This window comes from Schistocerca piceifrons, chromosome 5 (genome assembly GCF_021461385.2).
Source record: "Schistocerca piceifrons isolate TAMUIC-IGC-003096 chromosome 5, iqSchPice1.1, whole genome shotgun sequence".
NCBI lineage: Eukaryota > Metazoa > Arthropoda > Insecta > Orthoptera > Acrididae > Schistocerca > Schistocerca piceifrons.
Window position 1 is genome coordinate 579,282,052 of NC_060142.1, and position 22,112 is coordinate 579,304,163.

The following is a 22,112-nucleotide window of genomic DNA, read 5'->3' on the forward strand; positions in this document are numbered from 1 at the left end:
CATGTTTTCGAACAACAGCACAAACAATGACACCTTGGTGTTACGTTAACAGCCTAACAAAAACTGAAAATTTACTACCAACACTGAACCGTTGTAACGTCGGTGCCCGTGTATAACGGGAAGGTGTGTCAAAGAACAGTGATGCAACACAAAAGAAATCAATCTTCTTTCCGTACCTCGAACGATGATAGAAAAAACCAGACATTTAAATATTCTGAATATTACACAGATATGAAACATTGTGCTTACAAGCACACACGCATGGGAAATTTCAACTGCTGTAATGTTTACTTCCTACTTGAAAAACTCAAACAAAAAGCTAACTATGCCAATACTGTACACGAAAAATCATAGTTAATCGTCAATTCTTCGTGCTCTGGAGGCATTACAATACTGACAGGCAATATTCAGACAAATCTTTGTGCATTTATGATGAAAGAATGAGCTTCGGCATAGAAGAGCGCCTAGCTACTGTAGACTCTACACAGTAATTTAAGAACAGTTTCCGAAAAGGATGGCATACATGTGAGAAGTACAATGTGAGACGCTATGCAGAAATACAGTAGGATGTATCGCAGAAACCATCAATTGAGATTATTTAGGTTAGCAAGAGCAAGTCCCACACCCATCTATATGATTCCGATCACTGTAATCAGGACCAAAATGAGGAGGCTAACCTGAAAGTTAGGTGAGAACCTTTGCTTGACAGGTCATGTCTTCTGTTACAAGTGTTACTATTTAGCTGTATCATTTTGATTTACATAGGCAAAACATATTAGCTTTTTGCTAGTGGAACTAAATACTGGCTAAGATTGATACAGAAGTGGTTGTGTGCCTATTTTCTTCTGCACATGTATGGTTTCAGGAAAATATTTTGGAGACAGGTGTCACTTACGAGATGCTATTCAGATACTAACTACACGAAAAAAACTACCTCTACCTAACGTCCATCTGCCAGGCACTCGAGTATGAATCGCAGGGTAGTCATGTTAATTTACTGTAAAGATAGTATCTTACAATGGATGTGATTGCACATGCCCACGAAATTTACTGTGGTGTTTAAATGCGTTAATTCAACATATGTGTAAAACATGTTAGCCCTATCTAAAGTTGGCTATATTTATGACATAACCCAAAGTCATGTAAAAAACTGAAAACAAAAGATTTTTTGACGTATCTATCGTCCAGCGACAATTTAATTCACTTCTTTACATGAAACACGTTGGTGCATTTACAAGGTCTTCAGATTTGCAGACTTCTGTTTACGCTACATGACAAGAAAATATTAAATACATAAAAAGAAAAAGTATGTGGCGCTTTACATGAGATCCTTCCTTGCACCGAATAAAGGTACAGAACTGTATTTCTTTTTTACTGTTCAGTTTGGTGCTGGCACGGTTGCGTCACTTTTGACAAGTACTGAACCTTACCCGGCTAAAATTTGTCAGGAATGCAAAGGCATTGTTTACGCTCCTGTGCGTATTTCCCATCCGGAGCGAAGATACTTTCATGTCTGTAATAGTCACTACGTCTGTGTGTTAACTGTAAGTCAGCAGTCGAGAGATACATTTTGGAACTTACATTTCTTCGTAGATACATGTCAAAAATTCCTCATGCAATTTTTTTATGAGTTCCTGGATGTATTTACTAATACAAGTGTTAACCGTTAGCCAGGTAATTTTGGAGAATTTACCTTCGGGCCCGTAGAGCACACCAACTGTCTCTTATTGAAGAGGCGTGGGTCACCTTGTAGCTAGTAGCGTTACAGTAATGCTACGTGAAAAATTGTTGAATCATATTCATCACAATCTCACATCTGTGACACAGAGTAATTAAATACGCAAGAGTACTGCTAACTATGTTCTTGGTTACAGCACGGCAATACAATAATTTAAGTCACAATCTGAGAATTCCGTCATATCTGTATACCAATGTCAGCGAGTGGTCAAAAATTTACCTTCCATGCCAAAAACGTCTCTCAAGACAGTTTACACTTGTGCGAATGTATTTACTTCACGTTAGCAGGGCAATTGAACACCACGTGAATACTTAAAACGTGATACCTGGGATCTGTTGAGCCCCAAGGATAGACGAATATCAAAGCACAGAACTTTCCGTTAACACATTTCTTATCAAAATAATGTATCACTCGCAAGCATCAAAGTTACAGTGTTTGGACGCGCCAATATTTTTTCCACAATCTCGCTCATGCAGAAACTGAGAAATGGAAATATTTGTACTTCTTGATACGTGAGTGTATCCCTATTAAGAAGCTGTTGATACACGTAAACAACACAAATGAATCCCTGCATCAGAAAGCAAGATACTGGGTGGAAAGAACATAAAGCACCCATAAATTAATGCATTCCGCTTCTGTCAACACAACTCTTGATTACCACGACAACTCTCTTTCAAAATAATACCACCGCTAACGGTGACAACAAATTTTCAATTCTTGTAACACATTGAAATGTTTTTTAATAACTATAGTAAAACTTGGCGAAAGTATGGAGAGGTAACCCTATCAAATTTTGAATGCTCTATTTGTAGTTGCACTGTGCTTAACCTCCACATAAATGAAACAAAAATCAGTGCGTCTTGAGTAAGTATCGCTTCTGTGTATCACCTGACGTAAAACAAATTGCATTTAATGTGCCACAATAACTTCAGTCGCTATCCATGTAAATAAAATTAAAAAAAGCTGACCGCATAAAACAGTTATCCTTACGCAGCACACATGGCCACACAAGTGCAAGAAGATAGTCCTGTTAGTAGTCCATGACCGTGAATCACCAGCTACACGTCGCCTACAGTTGAATGATAGGTTTACAATGTCATCTTACAATCGTACCATAATACAAGCAAGTCATATACAAAATCCACCTCTAGCAAAACTCAATCACCAAACGTTCTGAAATACTTGGAATAATTCACTGGAAAAGCATGTTATTGCCAGTGGCGCAGCATAAATGCGTGGCGAATTCAGTGAAAACCTCGCTACATCAAACAATACGTTCAAAGAATCTCAGAATTCACCTAAGTAAAATATCGCGTCTGGAGTAAATTAAAATAAAACAATGAATAGCATATATGGTGTTAAAGAGAGAGAGAGAACTTACACTTGTCCGTCAGCAGCCATGTTGAGAACGTACAGAAACAGCTGACGCTACAGCGCGGGTTGTTTGAAATGTTCTCTACTCTTCATATATGAAACTTTTATCTCTAGAAAGATTAGATAAAATAAACACTGATCCTGGGTAAAGTTCGAAGACTGCACACACATACACAATATGTCTGAGGAACACAGATACACTACAGGGACATTAGGGGATTTAAAGAATTTACAACGAAGTCAAAATAATACGTTTTAATGTTTCTGTTCAATAATGAACAATGGATTCTATGCACTAAAACATGCACAGTAAATACATGGACTTTCATAATTAAATCCTTGTCATAAAACTGTATAATCCTTTTCAATCTGAAACCGACACATACAAAACACGTTCTGAAATTAACAGTAGAAAGCTGGAACAAAATGACAGCAACAATTAAAGAAACGGCAAAATCTTACTTCGGACAGAACATTCGACTTGTTTTTAACAAGTGCCACGCTAGTTTAAGATTTAATATTGTCCACATAACAATACTGGTTATCAGAAAGAAAAAACTCGTTAAAGCGACCCTTTAACATTTACGAGAATTTCTTCTCATCCTACAAGCTCTTACTCTTACATTAGGAGAAACGTGTGCATTTTAAATACTGTATCCAACACACATATGACTGAGAAATCACAACTATGAGTATGAGAGAAACACACAAAGACACTGACGCCACAAACTAAGTTAAACTTCAAATTGCAGCATTAAGCTTTCGAAACAAGAACATTGCATTGATTTAATGAGATCAATGGCAATACAATAAATGAAAAATTATCGGCAACTTACGTCAGTACTGAACAAGATGGGAATGTCAACCTTGTCGAACATCACACATTCACTTTAAATACTTTATAAATACAAACATTTTTATAGATTCATCCTCTCACTCGTTTTAAAACAAATATACACATCAACTACACAGATGTACTGTACTGCAACTAGTATACAATCGATGGAAATAGAAGATATTTTTCCACATTTCATAAGCGTACAACATTCATAGGTTAATAATAGTTGAAAGACACAGAAAAATTAAGCGTAATCCACGTTTTCATTCAGGATATACGAAGAAATAATTCACTCAATGCCTGCACACCTCCAGAATTTCGGTACTTTCAGCGTAACGCTACAGCTCGTATACGCAACACCAACTGTTTTGACTAACGACATACGCCTGCACTTCACAATTTGTACACCCGTCACTCCAGAAAGGATTATTTCTGCAGTTTCGGCAAAGTCAAATCTCCAGATGGCACATTCGAAGCGGACTGCAGACATCCTCGTCGGAGTCGTAGAAGTACCTCTGCTTTGGAGACAGTCCCTTCTGCAACCGCCGAACTGCTTCCTTGATAAGACTTCCATCACGCAGAAGCTCCTGCAGCATTTCATACGGATCGTCAGTTGAAGCATCCGTCGATTTCGAGGACTTCCTGTTGACAGTGAGGCACGTATGACCACTACAGCTGTTGCCAGATTTTAAGCAGCCATCACAAGTTGAATCGCTCCAACTTCTGCTCGGTATCCTGTATGGTGATGCTCGAGACTTGTGAAGCGAAAATGACGACCTCGTCTTTAAACCAGAAAGGCGAAGGTTTTCCTTGATTTCTGACACGAGCTCTTCCATATCTCGTGCCATGAAATCTTGCGTTGTGGAACCGTTATTGCCAGACAGAATACACATCTCTTCTTTACTTGGCATTACTAACTATTCCCGAAACCTTTCGAGGAATTAGTAAACAAAACTGCAGCAAGGCACTCGTAAAACCTACAACACGTTCTTTCTCCCACGTCTCGCTAGTGAATGGGTCAAACCGGGAGGCTCCGTCTGTGTTATTGTTTTGATTCTGAAACGCGAGTACGGCGAGCGCCTCGCGCACAAAATAGTCCTAGTAAACAATGGCCAATAATGTGAGTTTTTAAAAACCAATTTATGAATAGGAGAAAACGTTTCATGTAGACGGTATTCTACGTAATTTTGATTAACAGATTACTCGTTGAGCATCGAGTACATGATAGATGTAAACAAGAAATTGGAACAAAGGTTGCGGAAGGATACACGCTCAAGGTTACTCGTGCCTTAACGTCATATCACTGTGACGTCAGAGAGGAACGTGTCGTTATAAACAGACGTGGCATTATTTATTTACTTTCGACAATAATATTAGGATGCGCTGTACAGCTTTTACCCAAAAAAAGATGATAAAATAGTGATACGCAGCATCACTGTTAGATATGTAATTTGTGGTTCCGTTCCTGTTGCCGAAATAACCTGTACGTTTTAACTTTCTAAGTTTCGTCGCGTAATAGTCTACTAAGATGTTTCTAGAAGAATATTAAACTTAAACATTTTCATTGTTGAGATTCACCAATGTGTATTAATAATTCAGTTACCTACGATAATATGAATTTTCGGCTTTACCATAAATTGTCTCGCTTGAGGTGTAGACAGTAGGCAGATACGGTAATTGTAAGAATGTTCAGAAATTAAACATAGAATTGGGACCAAATATTTTAACAGATTTCATTCGAAAGATTTCAAAACCTTTATTTTTTGTTTTAATTAATTGTCTTTACGTTGTCCCACTTCATGGTGAAATTTTAGTGAAAAGAAAGAAAAATAATTGGTCCGAAAGATTAGGCTGTTATTATTTACAGTTTTTTGTACCGCACAATAATTATTGTTTAGTGCCTTCTGGAGAAAGTTATTAGAATACGTTGAAGCGTTGCGTAGTATCTCTGATAACAACTTACACACACATGGTGGGCAATACGAATTATATACAAAACACGGAAATAAGAGTGTTTAAGTAACAGCAATGAGTACCGGGAACGAATGCTTTCTGTATTCTGAAGATAATCTCCACGATCCTATTTCCTTACGTCAAGGCGAAGAGGTTATCTTAGGAAGAGGGCCTCTGACAAGAATTACGGACACTAGATGCTCCAGAAATCAAGGTACTTGTTCATTAACATTTACTACCTAGTTGCCTCCACATTTTCCTTCGTCGTTACCCGGGAATTTTTTTTATATTTGCTTAAATTAATGTACAGTGCAACAGTTGACATTCTTTTTCTTTAAGCCGTATTGTACATGAAGCATCCTTGTCCGTGTCTCCCCTCGTTGAGGCTAAGTTCTTGAGCCTACGTATTGTTTACTGTCTGTAAACAGGATTACGAAGTATTCAGAGTACGAAATGTGATAGGGTGTAACGTGCAGTGGAACAGATTGTAATGAAGTAGAAGCGGATTTTCACCCATGTAGTCAATTCCATCAAAGATGGGATTCTGCCCTTTAACCTCAGAAATAGATTCATGGGCAAGGCAGAGTACGTTAAAGTGCTAACTAGATGATAATTGTCTATTGTGTAGTATTTGTGTTGTCAGCTGAGGGCAACTGTCAGCCAATATTACGTAGACTACTAATGGACCAAAAAAAATTATTTTATAGGCCTATCTGAGGTTTGTTAGTCGATTCTAAAGTGAAAGACAAACAGTAACGTGAGCATAAGGTATTAAGTCTCATTAAAATGATATGAATGTTTAAGTACTTTTACATACACAAAGATACTTGTGTTATGTTCCACATGTGTTTGTGTGTGCGTGTGAGAGAGAGAGGGGAGAGAGAAAGAGAGAGAGAGAGAGAGCAAGACTGAAAACATGTTATCATCCAGAAGGATATTTTTAATCAGAGATATAGTACGCATACATGTGTATTTGTGTTCTAACTCAAAAATAAATTAGTCCAAAATGTAACAAGTTTTCAGTCTTGTTTATGCGCCTGTCAGCGACTCATCTCCTACACCATTCGGTGAGTTGTTACCCTTACTCCTACATTATTTACACTCGAACAGGACTTACTATACCGTAGGAAGCTACCGTGGTGTATTTTGAAGAGTCAGTGCTGATGTCAACAGTGAACAAACAAGCAGCTGTTTTCTCACTTACTTGGCTCAAAATACCTAAAGTACTTTTCAACATTCAGCTTCTAATAATTACACTCTGCATATGTATAAAACAGACAATATTATTTTCTTTCTTTGTCTGTAATATGATCTCCAAGATCAGAAGATTTCAGCTATGTTCCATTTTCAAGTGCTTGCTTATACACTTTTAGGTTTACACAGTTGCCCATGTTGGTGTGTATAATATACAAATATGTGAGTAAGTACTTGAAAATGGAATATCGCCAAAATTTTCTCATCATGTGAAGTAAACAACTGCGATCATGGTACAGGCAAAGTGGAGAATGGAATTGCCTTTCAATAAATTTGTTGCTGTGGCACCCGATATAAAATAAAACCATCATTATGGTCTATGAAACACTAATATTTGTCACAAAATACAGTTCAAAGTGGATTACAAATGCAAGTGTGTACATCCACTGCACACAGAGCAAGAAGTACACCACAGTGATGGACAATCCATGATAAGGGACATCAGCGCTCAGGTATCAAGTTATTAAGAACTCTGCCCAAAAATTTACAGAATGGTGAAAAAGGAATAATAATAAGTATGTTGTTGTGAATGATTCATATTCCTGACAGACATTCACTCGCTGTAGCCTGTGATCGTACAGAGTCAAACAAAAGTTGGATGTGTTGGAGGAAGCTAATACTTTTACAGTGTTGCACTATCGGGTGAGATTTCTTGTGTCTAGATAAATGTTGACATTAGAGTTTTTGTTTCTTTCCTGCAACACTGGAGCATTTTGGTGTAGATTGTCAAATATTTTACCAAGTGCTTCAGCTAAATACCAGAACAGTTCCTTAAACAGGGCAATAGATGATACGTATCTCCATCCTAACCTATCTGTGCTATTGTTTCATCTTGGGCAAACACTAGAAGAAAGACACAGAATTTTAAGCTAAAACTTACACGGCATATTACAAAAAATGTTAGGTAAATTCTACAAATGTTTATTGGCTACTAGGTATATCATTACCCTAGACCAAGAAAGTCAAACTGGGCTACTGATAATACATACAAATTATAGTTCCCTGCCCCATCTGTGAATGGAGTGGTAGTAAATCTAAATATATTTTACAATAATATGTGGTTCCTGTCTTACGCTTAATAATGGTTCACAGAGTTCATTTTTGTGTCTTGAGGCATGTTTGAATTAAAGTTACTACCATGCATTGTTACTTACTGGTATAACAGGTTGAGTATCTTAGTGTTCCCCTTGAAAATCTTAACTGCGATGACAAAGTGAACTGTTGCATAAGCTCTAGGTTAGGTTGGGAGGTGATAATGTCGTCATGAGCTGGCGAACCCAAAAAATGTTAATATGGATTTAAGTTTTTAGAAACAGGTTGATCAACAGCGTAGCCAGAGGTCTACATTTGCTCCATATTTAACACCCTTCTTATTATTATGCATATCTCAAATTACAATGTAAATGCAAAAAGATGTGTTACATAATAGACAAATCTTTTGATGACCATTTTGTTGCATATGTACATTTATTGAGAGTCATTTATAAAAAATGGTGGTGGCGGTGGGGGGGGGGGGCAGAATGGCAGTGTTACTGTTAACAGTGTAACTTGCAACATGCTATCTGTTAAGAACCCATAAACATTTCACGAAGCTTGCAAAGTATAAATTCAGTGCTGAATTAATAGCTTTAGTAAAGCTGAAAAACAGGGACAACTGTACAGTTTATCTGTGCAGTGTTCTGTTTGTTTTTGAGGAGCATTTAAAATTAAGTTTTATTTCCCTTTTTAATTTTTTTTCTGTTTCAGTTCTTGAATTTAAACATGAATTTTTGGCATTGTTAACATGTTTTGATGTTAATCTAAAGCTTTGCAGTGACAACTAGAGTGTTTCTGTTCTTATTTGTTTCATGCAGATATCTGATATCTACATTCATACTCTGCAAACCATTGTGAAGTGCAAGGCAGTGGGTAATTCTTATTGCACCACATAGTGGGATTTCATTCCATGCCATTCAAATGGGAAATATTGTTTAAACACCTCTGTGCACAGTGTACTGAGGCTAATCTTGCATGGTCGTTGGTCTTTATGGGAGTGATTTGTAGGGGTGGATGGGGGGGGGGGGGGCTGTGGTATTTTCCTAGATCACACTGTACTGAAGCTAATCTTGTCTTTGGTCTTTATGAGAGTGATTTGTAGGGGGGGGGGGGGGCTGCAGTATTTTCCTAGATTCCTCACTTAATACTGGTTCTTGAAAATTTGTTTGTAAGCTTTCCGAAGATAGTTGATGCTTGTCTTTAAATGCTTGCCATTTCAAGTTTTTCAGCATTTCCATGATGCTCTCCCATGGGTGAAAAAACACCTGGCTTGTTTTTTCAGTGTTTACAGTCAACATCTCCTGTTAGTCCTATTTGGCTTTACTATTTCACAATGTTCTAGGATATGTGGAACAAGTGTCTTGTAAGTAGTATTATTTGAAGATTGATTGCATTTTCTCAATATCCTACACAGAACCAAAGTCTACAACCTATTGTACCTATGACTGAGCCATACTTAGGTGCTTGTATGAATTAACTGAATCCAGTTGGCTCCTTATGACAATACAATACTACATTTTTGCATTTTGTGGAGTGTGCAATTTTACATTTCTGAACATTTTCGCCATTTTATACTGACAGAAAAAAATTGCCACAGCTAAAAATAATTAATGCAGAGTAATTTTTTTAGAGTGCATTTGTCTAGGTAACATATTTGAGTGTTTAACGTTGCAATGTGACAAATTAATGTAAGCACAAGGTAAGCCACTGCAAGTGTGAAATGCTGGTACATTATAACCATTGTAACCATCAGAATGTTGAATGTAAGCATGTCAACATGTGTGCATGTTGTTGTACAGGTGCTGGATGTCAGTTTGGGGAACAGAGTTCCATGCCTGTTGCACTTGGTGAGTCATTACAAGGTTGTTTAATCCTGTTTGTGGATGACACTGGAGATGTTGTCTGACGTCCCATATTTGCTCTCCTGGAGGCAGATATAGTGATAGAGCAGTCCAAAGCAACATGTTGACATGCTGTAGAACATGTTGGGCTACAGCAGCGATAGATGGGCGAGCATTATTCTCTGGAATGCTGTTCATGGTTGGCAGCACAACATGTCAAATCACCAAACTAACGTATAAATTCGCAGTCAAGGTGCATGGGATAACCAAAACTGCTGTCATACAAAATTGAGTCCCTACCTATAACTATAGGTTAGGTCCAGTGTGTGTGGCACAGAGACAGATTGTTGCTGGCTCTGAACTGGCGTCCTCCTAACCAACACATGGCCATCACTCGCACCGAGGCAGAACCAGCTTTCACCAGAAAACACAATAGGCCTGCATCTTGCTGTCCAATGAGCTCTGCCTTGAAACTATCGAAGTCACAAATGGCAGTGGTTTGGGGTCTGGGTTGGAGTTGTTCTTGAAGTAAACAATTTGTAACAGTTCGTTGCATCACTGTGGTGCCAACTGCTACTCAGATTGCTGCCTCAGATGCGCAGTGCGCCAGAGCAATACTCCGAAAAAGCAGGTCTTCTTTCTAGATAGTGCCATGTGGCCATCTAGAGCCTGGTCTTCTTGTGACCGTATATTCCCGTAACCACTGCTGCCAGCAGTCTTGTATAGTGGCTCCATTCATGCCAAGTATTCCTGCAGTATTGGAGAAGGAACATGCAGCTTGTCGTAGTTCTATTTCATGACCTTGTTCAAACTCTGTGAGTTGTTGATAATGGTGTCTGTCTGGTGTTGATGATGGCATCTTTGTCACCTTAAAGGCATTCTTGGCTAACATCAACTCGCGACATTCAGTCTCAAAGGTAGCTAACAGTCACGACTTTTACAGTGTAAATAAAGCAAACCTGATTTGCCACCTCATAGTGGTGCTACTAGTGCCACTGTTGTGCAACTAGTGCGAAATTGGAATAGATGTCGTCTTTCAGATACAGGGAGTGCCACCTTTTGTTTATTTCATACAACTGCTTGGTGTTGCAATTTTTTCCATCAGTTTATAATCTTGTCAATATATGTATCAGTATTTGTGGAGCTTTTTTCTGATACTGTTTTGTCATAGTCATCAACATGTGCAAAAAGTCTGAAGTTACATTTGATGTTTTCTATCAAGTCATTTATACACAACAGGAACAGTAAGGATCCCAACACGTATTACTAGGGCATGCCTGGAATTACTTCTACATCAGGCAGTGACCCTCCATCAAAAACAACATGCAATGTCCCCCCCCCCCCCCCCCCATTCAAGAAATCCTCAATCCTACTGAGCTACCCAAGCTCAGCTCATGACCTATCCTCACAGCTCTTACTTCTGCCTGTTCCTTGTTTCCTACCATCCTAACTTCACAGAAGTTCTCCTGCGATCTTTACAAGACTAGCACTTCTGGAAGAAAGGATACTGCAGAGACATGGCTTAACCACTGTATGCTGATATGAAACTTCCTGGCGTATTAAAACTGTGTGCCAGGCCAAGACTCGAACTTGGTACCTTTGCCTTTGCCAACTGAGATACCCAAGCACAACTCATGACCCATTCTCACAACTCTACTTCTGTGAAGTTAGGAATGTAGGAGACGAGATACAGGTGGAGGGAATGGGTTGTGAGTTGTGCTAGGGTAGCCCAGACAGTAGAGCACTTGCCCGTGAAAGGCAAATGTCCTGAGTTTGACACCGGTCTGGCACACAGATTTAATCAAGAGGAAGTTTCATATCAGCACACACTACACTGGAGAGTGAAAAATTTCATTCTAGAATCCTCAATCCAATCAACAATTGTCGTTTGGCACCCCACATATAAGGGGCGTTCAAACAGAAACGAGCTGGAGCCGTAATTGCAGAAACCAGTGCCTGTATGTTAGAAGGAATGACCCTGGCTGTTGAGACACTTGTCCCACTATGACACAAGGCGGTGAATGGCCGTCTCTTAAAATTCCTGGGGCTGCAATGTTAACCAGTTCTGCACGTACAGATGGATGTTGTCATCCGAGGTGAATTGTTTGCCCCTCAGAGCCTTTTTTGGGGACCAAAATTGGTGTAATCACAGGGAGAGAGGTTCAGACTGTATGGAAGGGGTCAGGTAACCTCCCATTTGAAATTCTGCTGGAGTGCCGCGACTGTGTTGGCTGTATGAGGCTTTGCATTGTCATGGAGCAGTATGACCCCATGGGTGAGATTGCATGGTTGTTTTGATTTGATCACTTGGGGGAGTGTGGTCAAGGTTTGCGAGTAACCCTGGGCGTTCACTGTTGTCCCGTGCTGCAGGAAGTGAATCAGAAGGGGGCCATCTTGGTCAAACAATCTGAGGGGCAAATCAAGCTGCTACCATCGAACTTAGTTGCTATTATTCCTCTGCATATTCACTCTTCAGTATGATGCAATTTTCCCAACAGTGGATGACTTGGTGGAGATCTTAGTTATAGAAGGTAGCATTTTGGATGTCCAGGAAATGTCCCATGTCAAAAATCAACTGGTTGTCATTCTGTAAATGTCTGCCACACAGTAATTTTTTCATCTGAGGAAACAGAAAGAATTCACATGGTGCCATCTCAGGTGAATATGTGGGGTGAAGCAAAATTTGATAGCCAAGGAAGCAGCATGCGTGACTGTGTCCTGTGTTGAAAGAGCAAAAACACGGCTTTCCGTGACACTTTGTTTTGACAGACAGCCTCTTCCAGCCTTTCCAAGGCTTTTGTTAGCATAATCCTGTGTTGGTGTAACCCTTATCAGCATAATCTGTTGGCACTAACTGCGGCAGTTAAAAAAAAAAGCTTTACCTTGTCTAATGATGATTGGGTCTTCACTTGTTTTTGGTAGTTGTGATGAGTCCACTAGTTTGCACTGCTTGTTTTACTCATTTGTCTCAGGGTGTCAGCTCCTGTCCATGGTGATTAGGTAGCTATAGAAGTCATTTAGAGCTCGGTGAGCTTTTCGAATGGAGTGTGAGCAGCAGCGAAACCTCACACTTTCAGATGGAATGTTAAAAATGGATGCATGACTGATCTTCACTTTTTTCACAATGGTCTCAGTTCTGTTGTGCTGAACTTCAAGCAACAGGCCCTCCAAGTCTCATAGGATTCCCAGTTCTTCATACAGATCTGATTTGCCATTTTATTCTTCATTGTTGAAACATATTTGACCACACTGAAACATCTTGTACCAACTAACCACTACGTTATACGACTGTACATTGTTGCCATATACTTCCACTTACTCAGCATGGGATGTTGCGACATTTGCTGGCTCTTTTAAATTCCCATAGTGGTATGCTGCACTACTTTTCGAGGTTGTAATTAAAATTACTTACTAACTTCTGTGTGTGAGCATGTGCCTGGTGCCTGTGTGTGTGTGTGTGTGTGTGTGTGTGTGTGTGTGTGTGTGTGTGTGTGAGAGAGAGAGAGAGAGAGAGAGAGAGAGAGAGAGAGAGACAATGGACTTGGTTGTTGACATAAATTATTTATTTATTTTTTTTACTTTTTCTGTGTTCAGTATGCCTCCTAGCAGACAGTTCATCAAAAGAAGTGAAAGTAAAACAGTTGGGTAGTAATAATTCAGCTGTTAATGGACTAGCGCTGAAGAAGAATGAAACATATACATTGAAAGAAGGGGATGTACTGGAATTCCTGCTTGGCCAGTATGCACACACAGTCAGATTTTGTGCTAAAAGTGGTGACAGTGTTTCACTGCATAAAGGAATTAAAAGGGCTGCAGAACATCCCTGCCAGCCAGCAAAAAGATTGTGTGAGGACTTTTATACAAGCCAAAGAGTGAATGATTTGAAGGATGCAATATCAACTGAAGTGACACCATGTTCTGAGGACAAATGGGAATATATAGATAATAATAAACTTATAATTCTTACAAGTAAAGGATGTAAAGGCAGTTCAAAGGTAAGGAGAAAAGAGAATTAAAAGCCTTATCTTATTCAGTCACCACATGTGCAGCATTTTAATCTTACTAAAACTACTGTTCCTGTTGTTACCACTACTGTCAGCATTGTGATTTGTCTTGAAAACTGACATCACTCATATATCATATAATTAGTGTGTGGAATAATATATCTGTCAAAAACTGCTTCCTGTAAAATTGCCCACAGTAGTAGTTGTTGTATGTAAGAGAGACTTCTGCCTAATCATCCAGAATTTTATTAACAGCCTATGTTTCAACAGATTCTCATTTTGTGCATGTGATTTAATTTCTGTGCTTGAGATGAAATATAGTTTGTTCTGCTCATAACACAATTTTCAAATAATTTGTTTTGTTATAAGAAAATAGTTCCCAATTTCCTGAAAGCCATAACTTATGTTTTCCATATGTATTTTAAATGTATGCTCTTGTCATCATGAACTAGGATGTCAATGAGTCATGGATCACAGCTAGTTGCAGTGCAGTCCATTAGTATTGTTTGGCACTGGAACATCATCACTACTCATTTCCTAGAAAATCTTCAGTTTTGAATTTGAAGTACAGTATTGTATTAATGTTAATCTAGTTTTATTTCTGTGTTAGCTCTGGTGCAGTGTTGTGAGTGAGTCATTTCTGATATTGATCCCGGATATAATTTTGCAGTCAGTTGTCATATCAAATCTAGTGTTTTACTGTAATGCCAGCATTTGCTTTCTCTAGTGGGAGATTCTTTTGTAATGTACGTAAGGCTGGTTCTTATCAGGCCACTCGTATCAGCATAGAACTCATTGTTTCAGGCAGCATCATGCGAAGTTCAACCAGGACCGTAATCCATTCACATTGAAATTTGCTTAATTGACATTGTTGCCCACACAGAACTTTTGCCATTGTGTGCTTTCAGTTCTGTTCCACTACAGGAGCTATAAATTTCTATGTGATTGAGATGCAGGAGTGTTGAATTTCGTGCTTGGCGCAAGGCATGATACTGTGACGATAATTTTTATTTATGGGAAAAACTTGAGTTATAGATTAGTTTTAAAACTATGTTGTTATTTTTTCCCTCTCAATAACTATGGCTGTGTTCACTGTTTACTCATTAGTAGCCACCATTCTGTTCTATCTATTCAGCATGAATATTGCTCCAGTTGACAGGATTATATAAGCGGTCTGTGGTGCATTACTTTTCAAAACACGCCCCTGAGCTAGAGGGAGCTCACATGTGGTAGCAGTGAGGAGGCTCATACCTACTTCATTGCAAAGACAAAAGATTTGCTGCAGACAGCAGTGAACAGAATGGCAGAGCCACTGAAGTAGTGTCACACCATAGTCTGGAGAAGAGATTTATTGCCATTCAGTGCTACTTGTGACAAGTTGTCTAAGTGAAGGCCAAATCTCATTGCCTGCTGGGGTTTAGCAGCGGAGGACGCACAGGATGGTTTGATGCTTGGTCGCCTTCCAAAATGACTAGCTCTATCGTACTTGGTTGGACATGTAATGCCATGCAAAAAGCAAGTTTTCTTAACACTTTAAGTCTCATGTGCCGAAATTTGACAAAAATCCCATGTTAATGAATTATGTAAGTTGAGAGGAAATGGATGTCATAGCAGTTAAGGCTCTGGATTTGCATTTGGATGGAATTGGTTTCATATCTGTAACTGCTCCACATTTTGTAGCTTTCCTGGTTTCCCTAATTAATTGAAGTTAAGTCCAGGGTGGTCCCTTTGAAAAGGAGGAGGCAGATGTCCTTCCCTAATCCAGCACAATATGAACATGGGTTCATCCACTGTGATATTGTCAGTGGGATATCAAACCATAACATTCCATCCTTTCTCTTAACAGAGGGTCTTGCAACATGTCCCTGTGTCATCTGTTCTTTGTACCCATAATTAAAATACATTTTTTTATATGCCAGGAGTTTGTAAAGTTTCAAAAATAACAGTTGTAACGTCTATCTTATGGAATTTGTTGCTTTTTAATAGCCAGCTAACATTCAGTGAAGAAGCGGTGACTTTGAAACAAAAGCTGTTGATGCGATACCAAGTCGAAACACTTGTATCAGTCTTTGAAGTACTGATTGGAAAATTTGTCAGTGGTGCAGTCAGTGACCTTTGTAGGCAATGGGCAAGTCTTTTTCAGCCTTTGTATCCTATTAGCAACACATTTTGTTTTTTTTTCCAACCATGCCTTGTGCAATGCAAAAATAGTCACAACTATTTATTTTGTACAAATTTATTAGGTAGATGCACAAAAATATGCTGCAATTTCTTGTGGATTGTGTGTGTCTTTTATTAGTAGGCAGGTGTTCATGTTGTTGTATTTAAGATATCTAACTTGGATTGTCAATTAATCTGTGTTTATTATTGTTGCTATTTTCAGATAGCTGGTTATGATGTAGATGGAACTATTATCCTCACAAAATCTGGTCGTGTCTTCCCAAAAGACAATGATGACTGGAAAATATCATTCATTGAGGTGCCTGGAAAACTGAAACATTTGTGGAGTTCTGGCTTTAAAATAGTATTTTTCACAAATCAGGCTGGAATTTCTAAGGGGAAAGTGAAAATTGAAGATTTCAAAAGTAAAATTAGAAACATTATTTCAAGGCTTGGTGTTCCAGTGCAAGTTTTTATATCAACTGGGAAAGGTATCTACAGAAAGCCAGCACCTGGCATGTGGAATGTTTTAGTCGAAAAGGTAGAATCCAGTTTTTTTTTCCTGTGGTCATTTGTGTATTAAATGTTATTGGACAAGGAAGTTATTTGATGTGATGTGGGTACCCAAACACTTGTTATGGTTAAGTATAAGTATCTGTAAGTTGTACTCTTTCGTTAATTCAGCCATTACTGGAGAGATTCATTTCAAAGGCCTGTTAATTAATGCAAACAAAATGCACTATAAAATATTAAACGTGCTTTCGCGAAACTGTAATTTCGCTATACAATCAAACAACATAGTATGCCTAGGAAAGGTAAAGATGCTTTCATGTCCTCAACCCAAAGATTTGTTTGAAGACCACAGTGCTTACAGGCTCTTGCTTTTGTACAACAGTTACAGTGAGACCTACAGTTTAATGTGGATTCTGAACCACTATGCATCTTAGCTTTCTTCACTGATTACAATTATGCTTTAGAAAATAAAAACTGTTATGCTGGTCCAACATGTTGCTGCAATCTTTTGTAACACTTGCTCATCCTTCTTTGCAGAAGTGTCTGCTCAGTTCCCAATATTCCCATGAGTTTGATCGTTTCAGTCGTAAATGTTGCCAAACATACCAGGATAAACTATTTTCTTAAAGTATCTTCATAGGATGAAAGCCATCCCAGTGAGGTTGTGAGAAAGCAGCAGCCAAGGAAAGTCCTGGTACAATAACAAGAACAACTACTGCATAGAATTAACAGACAAGAAATCATTCTCGTTTGGAGTGGTGTTTTACAATATCATGTTGTCTCCTGTTGTTATGCCCACTTAAATGCTTACATGATTTGAAGTTCGGACTGGACGAACTTTTAAATGATTTTGTAAAATTTGCATGAGACTTCCAAGATACATTTGTAAGATTAAGGCGTGAAGACATCCAGAGCAAATTGGTGTACTGAATATTAACCTAGAAGTGCTTGATGTTTTCAAATTTTCTCACATTTCGGCTTGTGTGTCATGTATTACTGTTCTGATATCTTGCAGCTGTTTTACCCATCAGGTTACTGCTTTGTGAGGTTGAGTCTGCTCTACACTATTTTTCTGAGTGGCTATAGGAACTCTGGAGTCCTGTTTGATAAATTCATTTAGACAAATATTCATTCTTTCATACGGCGTCTCTCTGTGGCAACCTACTTCAAAGTTTACTGTGTACGTAGCTGTGCGTTTAATTTTCTGCCAGCTAACAATGATGACCAATGATAATAAACAGAAACTGGTCATCAAAGATCTGTTTTAATTGCTTTTGACATTTTTAGTATATTCTTAGAATCTTTTGATCCATTTGTTTTATCAGTCATTCACTGTAGATGATAATGTCGCAACAGTCACCTCAAATTTTATTGGCTTCACTTATGTCTATGTTTAACTATCTAGCTAAATTTAGCAGGTGGAGAAAAGCAGAAAATTGTAAAACTGCTAGCTATTGTAACCAAGGTCAGAAGAGTGAAAAGTGTTGAATGCAAAGAAACTTCTATGGCTGAAGCTTAAGCTCAAAGGAAATGTTTCGCAGAGCCTCAAGTCAGTTGGGACGGAAAAATGCAATGTGAGTCTGACAGCAATTTATGTGTACTGAGACATGCTACTACTCTCCTATACATTGATTTCTCAGAATATGTCAAGACCACTGGCAGCAAAGAAATTGGCCAGCAGTTGCCTGCATTATCTCTCTCTTTCTCTCACCAATTCGTGCATGAGTATTTCAGTCTGTCAGGGAACAGACCACGCATGAGAGACGCATTGTGCACATGACTGATAAAAGAAGTTTGTATGGTGCACTCAGCTGTATAATCCTCCTTGAAATTTCATCATAATCATGAGTGTCTGTGCTCTGTAAAGGGGTAGTCTTCTTTGAACAAGTGGAAAAATATGTGATTTCAGGATATTTTTTATTTTTAAATAAAATAAAAATAATGCTAAATCTGAAACAAAATAATTTTGTGGAAATCATTTTCAGTATATTTTGTATCAGCATACATAGGATAGTTGAAAAATGTTAAGTTCTGTCAAAATGGTGATGCTTTGAAATGAATGTCTTTTGAAGATATCGCAAAACTTTTACATTCACTGATAGAGAATTCAATCTAGAATGCCAGCATCAAATTCTTATCAAAATCATGTGTACCATTTTAAAATTGTCTTTCTCGCCAACTTGAACAATGTGGTTTTGCGAAAAACATGTTTAAAGTTTTAGTTGACATTTTGTTGTTGTTAAGTTGAACGTACCTCTAGTCAGTGATCCTTGGACCATGCAACAATCCTTCTTGATCCAAAAGGAGATCCTCCTCCATCTCCTTTGTGACCGAGGTGGTCTCGTGGGCGTTTTTGGCATGTTTTTCTGTCATCCTCTACTCTGCTCGCTCGATATGCTTCTTGTCAGCTTCTGTGCAGAAGTTGTAACAGGCTGGTCCACTCTCAAGTTTGAGCATGTTTATAATTTCAGTAATGCCTGTTATGCTGATATTGAAATTGGATGTCGGTTGGTTTTCGAAGACACTTTTTCACAAATCGCCTTGTACCTCAAAAATTGAGTTGCTGGCGAACTTTGAATGAATGAATGAATAAAGTAGACGTCCCAGAGAACATTTTAAGCAAAAATAGTTTTTAAATTGTCAAAGAGGACAACCCCCTTATTGATGTAATAATTGATTCAACTTTGTCTTTGCTTTTTTCCTGTAGCTGCGGTTGTCTCAGAACATTAGCACGTAAGAATTCTGCATATTTACGTGTATCAACAAAATTTTGATGTATCTTTTTGACTATTGACAAGAAGTGATTATTAAATATTTTGTACAACTCTTGTGGATCACTAACAGTTTCATTTTCGTACAGGAGTCGTGTAATGTACTGAGAACCCACATTCTGTCCTGAAACCACTCACAGTTGAGTGTATTTTGTTCTGAGAGCTATTTATTCTCTCGGTGTAATACATTGTTTTAGCCTGTTTGATGGTGTTGTTCAGCACTATTGCTGACAGCATTAGCTTTTTCTTAAAATAACATCTATTTCCAGAAGAATTGGGGGGGGGGGGGGGATAATTCCCCCAGGATGCTGTACACATCATCGTCAAGCGGATTCAATCCACAGGAAATTCTTTTCCTTCATGCAGTAAGCAATTGTGATGTGATTGAATCCTGTTTGGACAAAGGAAGAAGAAAGTCAACACCATATACAAGAAAAACCCTTGATATTTTCAGACAGCCAGAGACAACAGCATTCCAAATTTCAGAAGTATGAGAAAAGTTTCTTGTAATGTTGTAGAGTGGAGATGAACAGAGATATGGTGGACAATCTCTGCCACCAACTGTTCTCTAAATCTGCAGCAAATCCCTAATTCCAACTTGTGAGACTGTCATCTACTCATGATGCCGCCCAGTACCATTCTTTTCGTACCTTCCTAAAAGTACAAACATGGCAAGGTAACAAAAAGATTCCATCAGTTTTGGGGTGGGTGCCAACAAATGGGGGGGGGGGGGGATACCCATAACTACAGCTAAATGTGCTGCTCCAAACTCTTTGCTGGAACTGTGTGGAGGAGTGTAGCGCAGGAGATGGTGACTGCAAACCAAGCAGGACTCCTGAACTCTGCCATGGACAAACATTGTTGTGGTCATGTATGCGAGAATTCATTCCTGCTGGATCTCAGTGAGGAGGATGGGATGTCAGCGAGGCGGATGCTGAGAGGAATTGGGATGTGGTGAAACACCAACCAGTGAAATAATTTTAGAGGAAGAAAAAGTTGATGCCCAGTTTGACCAAAGGGGCCAAGGTGTTAACTTTTGAATGTTCTTGTGTATTCTGTTAAATGTTGTTTCGTTTCTTAGTAGTTATAAGGAAGGGCATAATATTAAAGAGGAGCTCATAGCTGTTAAACTTAGACTTTTAGGAGCAGCTGCCATGAAAAGCTTGCATTTTTTGCCATTTTTATCCAGCATTAGCAGAAATGAGTATCCCGTTAACTGTAGTGGTGGGGAGAGCATTTGTTGATGTTCAGCATTGGCCGTTAGAGGCACTTGCCAATATGCTTTAAATTTCCAAAATTTGACAGTTTTTCAGCTACTCTCAAATTAGTAGAGGTTTCTGAAAATCGAAAACTTGAATACTATGCTACACACCACCTGCAAACATGTGCTAAAAGGTCAAAATTCAAACCTTTTGTAAGATCCAGGTGCCTGCCAATGGGACTGATACACATTTTCTGTGGTTTTTTACATTCAAAATTGTACATTTTTAAATATTCAAATAAATTTGTTAGTATTTGCACCATGTAAAATCTAATAAAAACACGACAGAATATATTTGCAGCTTTTTTTTGGGATAGGTCTTCCTTATAGATTTCTGCATCAATAGCAAGAGTTACAGCAGACTTCACTGGCGCACATCTGAAACTGCTTCCACACCTGTTCATGACTTTCCGTCCAGGATAACATGCTGCATCCTTCATAGCAAGATTTTATTAATGCAGTAACAGCTACACTTTTGTTAATAAGCATTGATATGGTACTGGGTGAAATACTTTTTGGAATTCAAGAAATACTGAATCTGCTGGACTGATTTGATCTGTGACTTTTGGGATGTGATGTGAAGAAAGAGTGAGCAGGGTTTTGCATGACTGATGTTTTCGGAATCCATGTGGTTGGCATGGAGAAGGTCGTTCTGTTAGAGGATTATGTTTGTGCTCAGAATATGTTCTGAGATTCTACAACAGATGGACATTATTTTTTGGGGATCACTTCTACTACCCTTTTTGTACATGGTTGTAATCTTGGCTTCCTTCCAGCTACTGGGCAGAGTTTTTTGTGTGGTAGATAAATGCTATATTAAGCCTAAAAAAAAGAGGGTAATTAAGTTGAAAATTCTGAAAAGAATCTTTTAAAAAGCCCATTGGCACTTGGAGCTTCATTCCATTTTTTTGGTTTCACTCTTTCTCAGTGCCAATGACAGTGCTTCACAAGAGGAGACAAAAGTCATGGGATAAATCGTAATGTTGTGGCAGACCTCCCTTTGCCCAGCATAGTGCAGTAGCTTGATGTGATGTGGACTCAAAAAGTTGTTGGCACTCCTTTGGAGATATATTGATCAATAATTACAGAAGTACTGTCGGGGCAGGATGTTATGCATGAACCAACCTCTCGATTATGTCCCATAATTGTTGATGGGGTTCCTGTCGGGTAATCTGTGTGGCCAAATCATTCGCTCGAATTGTCCAGACTTTTCTTCAAACCAGTTGCAAATAATTGTGCCATGATGACGGCATTGTTGTTTTGGAACATGAAGTAGCTGAATATAACAATTTCCAGTCAGTGATTGGTTCACTTGGACCAGAGGACCCATCCATCCCATGTAAACACAGCCTACACCATTATGGAATCTG

The 22,112-nt window shown here is 38.6% G+C and overlaps 3 protein-coding genes across 5 annotated transcripts in view; 1 reads left to right on the top strand and 2 right to left on the bottom strand.

Annotated features, from left to right (window-relative positions):
- Window positions 1–3,176, bottom strand: part of LOC124797938 (xaa-Pro dipeptidase) — a 916,331-nt gene extending 913,155 nt beyond the window's left edge. Inside the window, exon 1 of the mRNA XM_047261075.1 lies at window positions 3,120–3,176. Coding sequence (XP_047117031.1) covers window positions 3,120–3,139 — 20 coding nt within the window. The 5' untranslated portion in view covers window positions 3,140–3,176. The remainder of the gene's footprint in view (window positions 1–3,119) is intronic.
- A 176-nt stretch (window positions 3,177–3,352) lies between these two features.
- LOC124798321 (GSK-3-binding protein FRAT2-like) lies at window positions 3,353–4,976 on the bottom strand. Its single transcript, XM_047261662.1, has one exon. It carries the CDS (start codon window positions 4,859–4,861, stop codon window positions 4,400–4,402), a length of 462 nt encoding a protein of 153 aa, XP_047117618.1. The 5' UTR covers window positions 4,862–4,976; the 3' UTR covers window positions 3,353–4,399.
- Window positions 4,977–5,553: 577 nt separating this feature from the next.
- Window positions 5,554–22,112, top strand: part of LOC124797869 (bifunctional polynucleotide phosphatase/kinase) — a 76,440-nt gene continuing 59,881 nt past the window's right edge. Inside the window, exons 1-4 of one of the 3 annotated variants that reach the window (XR_007016890.1) lie at window positions 5,554–6,117; window positions 9,992–10,039; window positions 13,628–14,028; window positions 16,421–16,738. Coding sequence is in view for 2 of the 3 variants with exons in the window: in XM_047260956.1 (XP_047116912.1) it covers window positions 5,979–6,117; window positions 9,992–10,039; window positions 13,628–14,028; window positions 16,421–16,738 (906 nt within the window). In the remaining variant the exon portion in view is untranslated. The remainder of the gene's footprint in view (window positions 6,118–9,991; window positions 10,040–13,627; window positions 14,029–16,420; window positions 16,739–22,112) is intronic. The other 2 variants (XM_047260956.1, XM_047260957.1) reach the window with 2 other exon arrangements.

Excerpts from the sequence above, each read along its gene's own strand:
- LOC124798321 (XM_047261662.1), bottom strand. The coding sequence starts at position 4,861 with ATGCCAAGTAAAGAAGAGATGTGTATTCTGTCTGGCAATAACGGTTCC.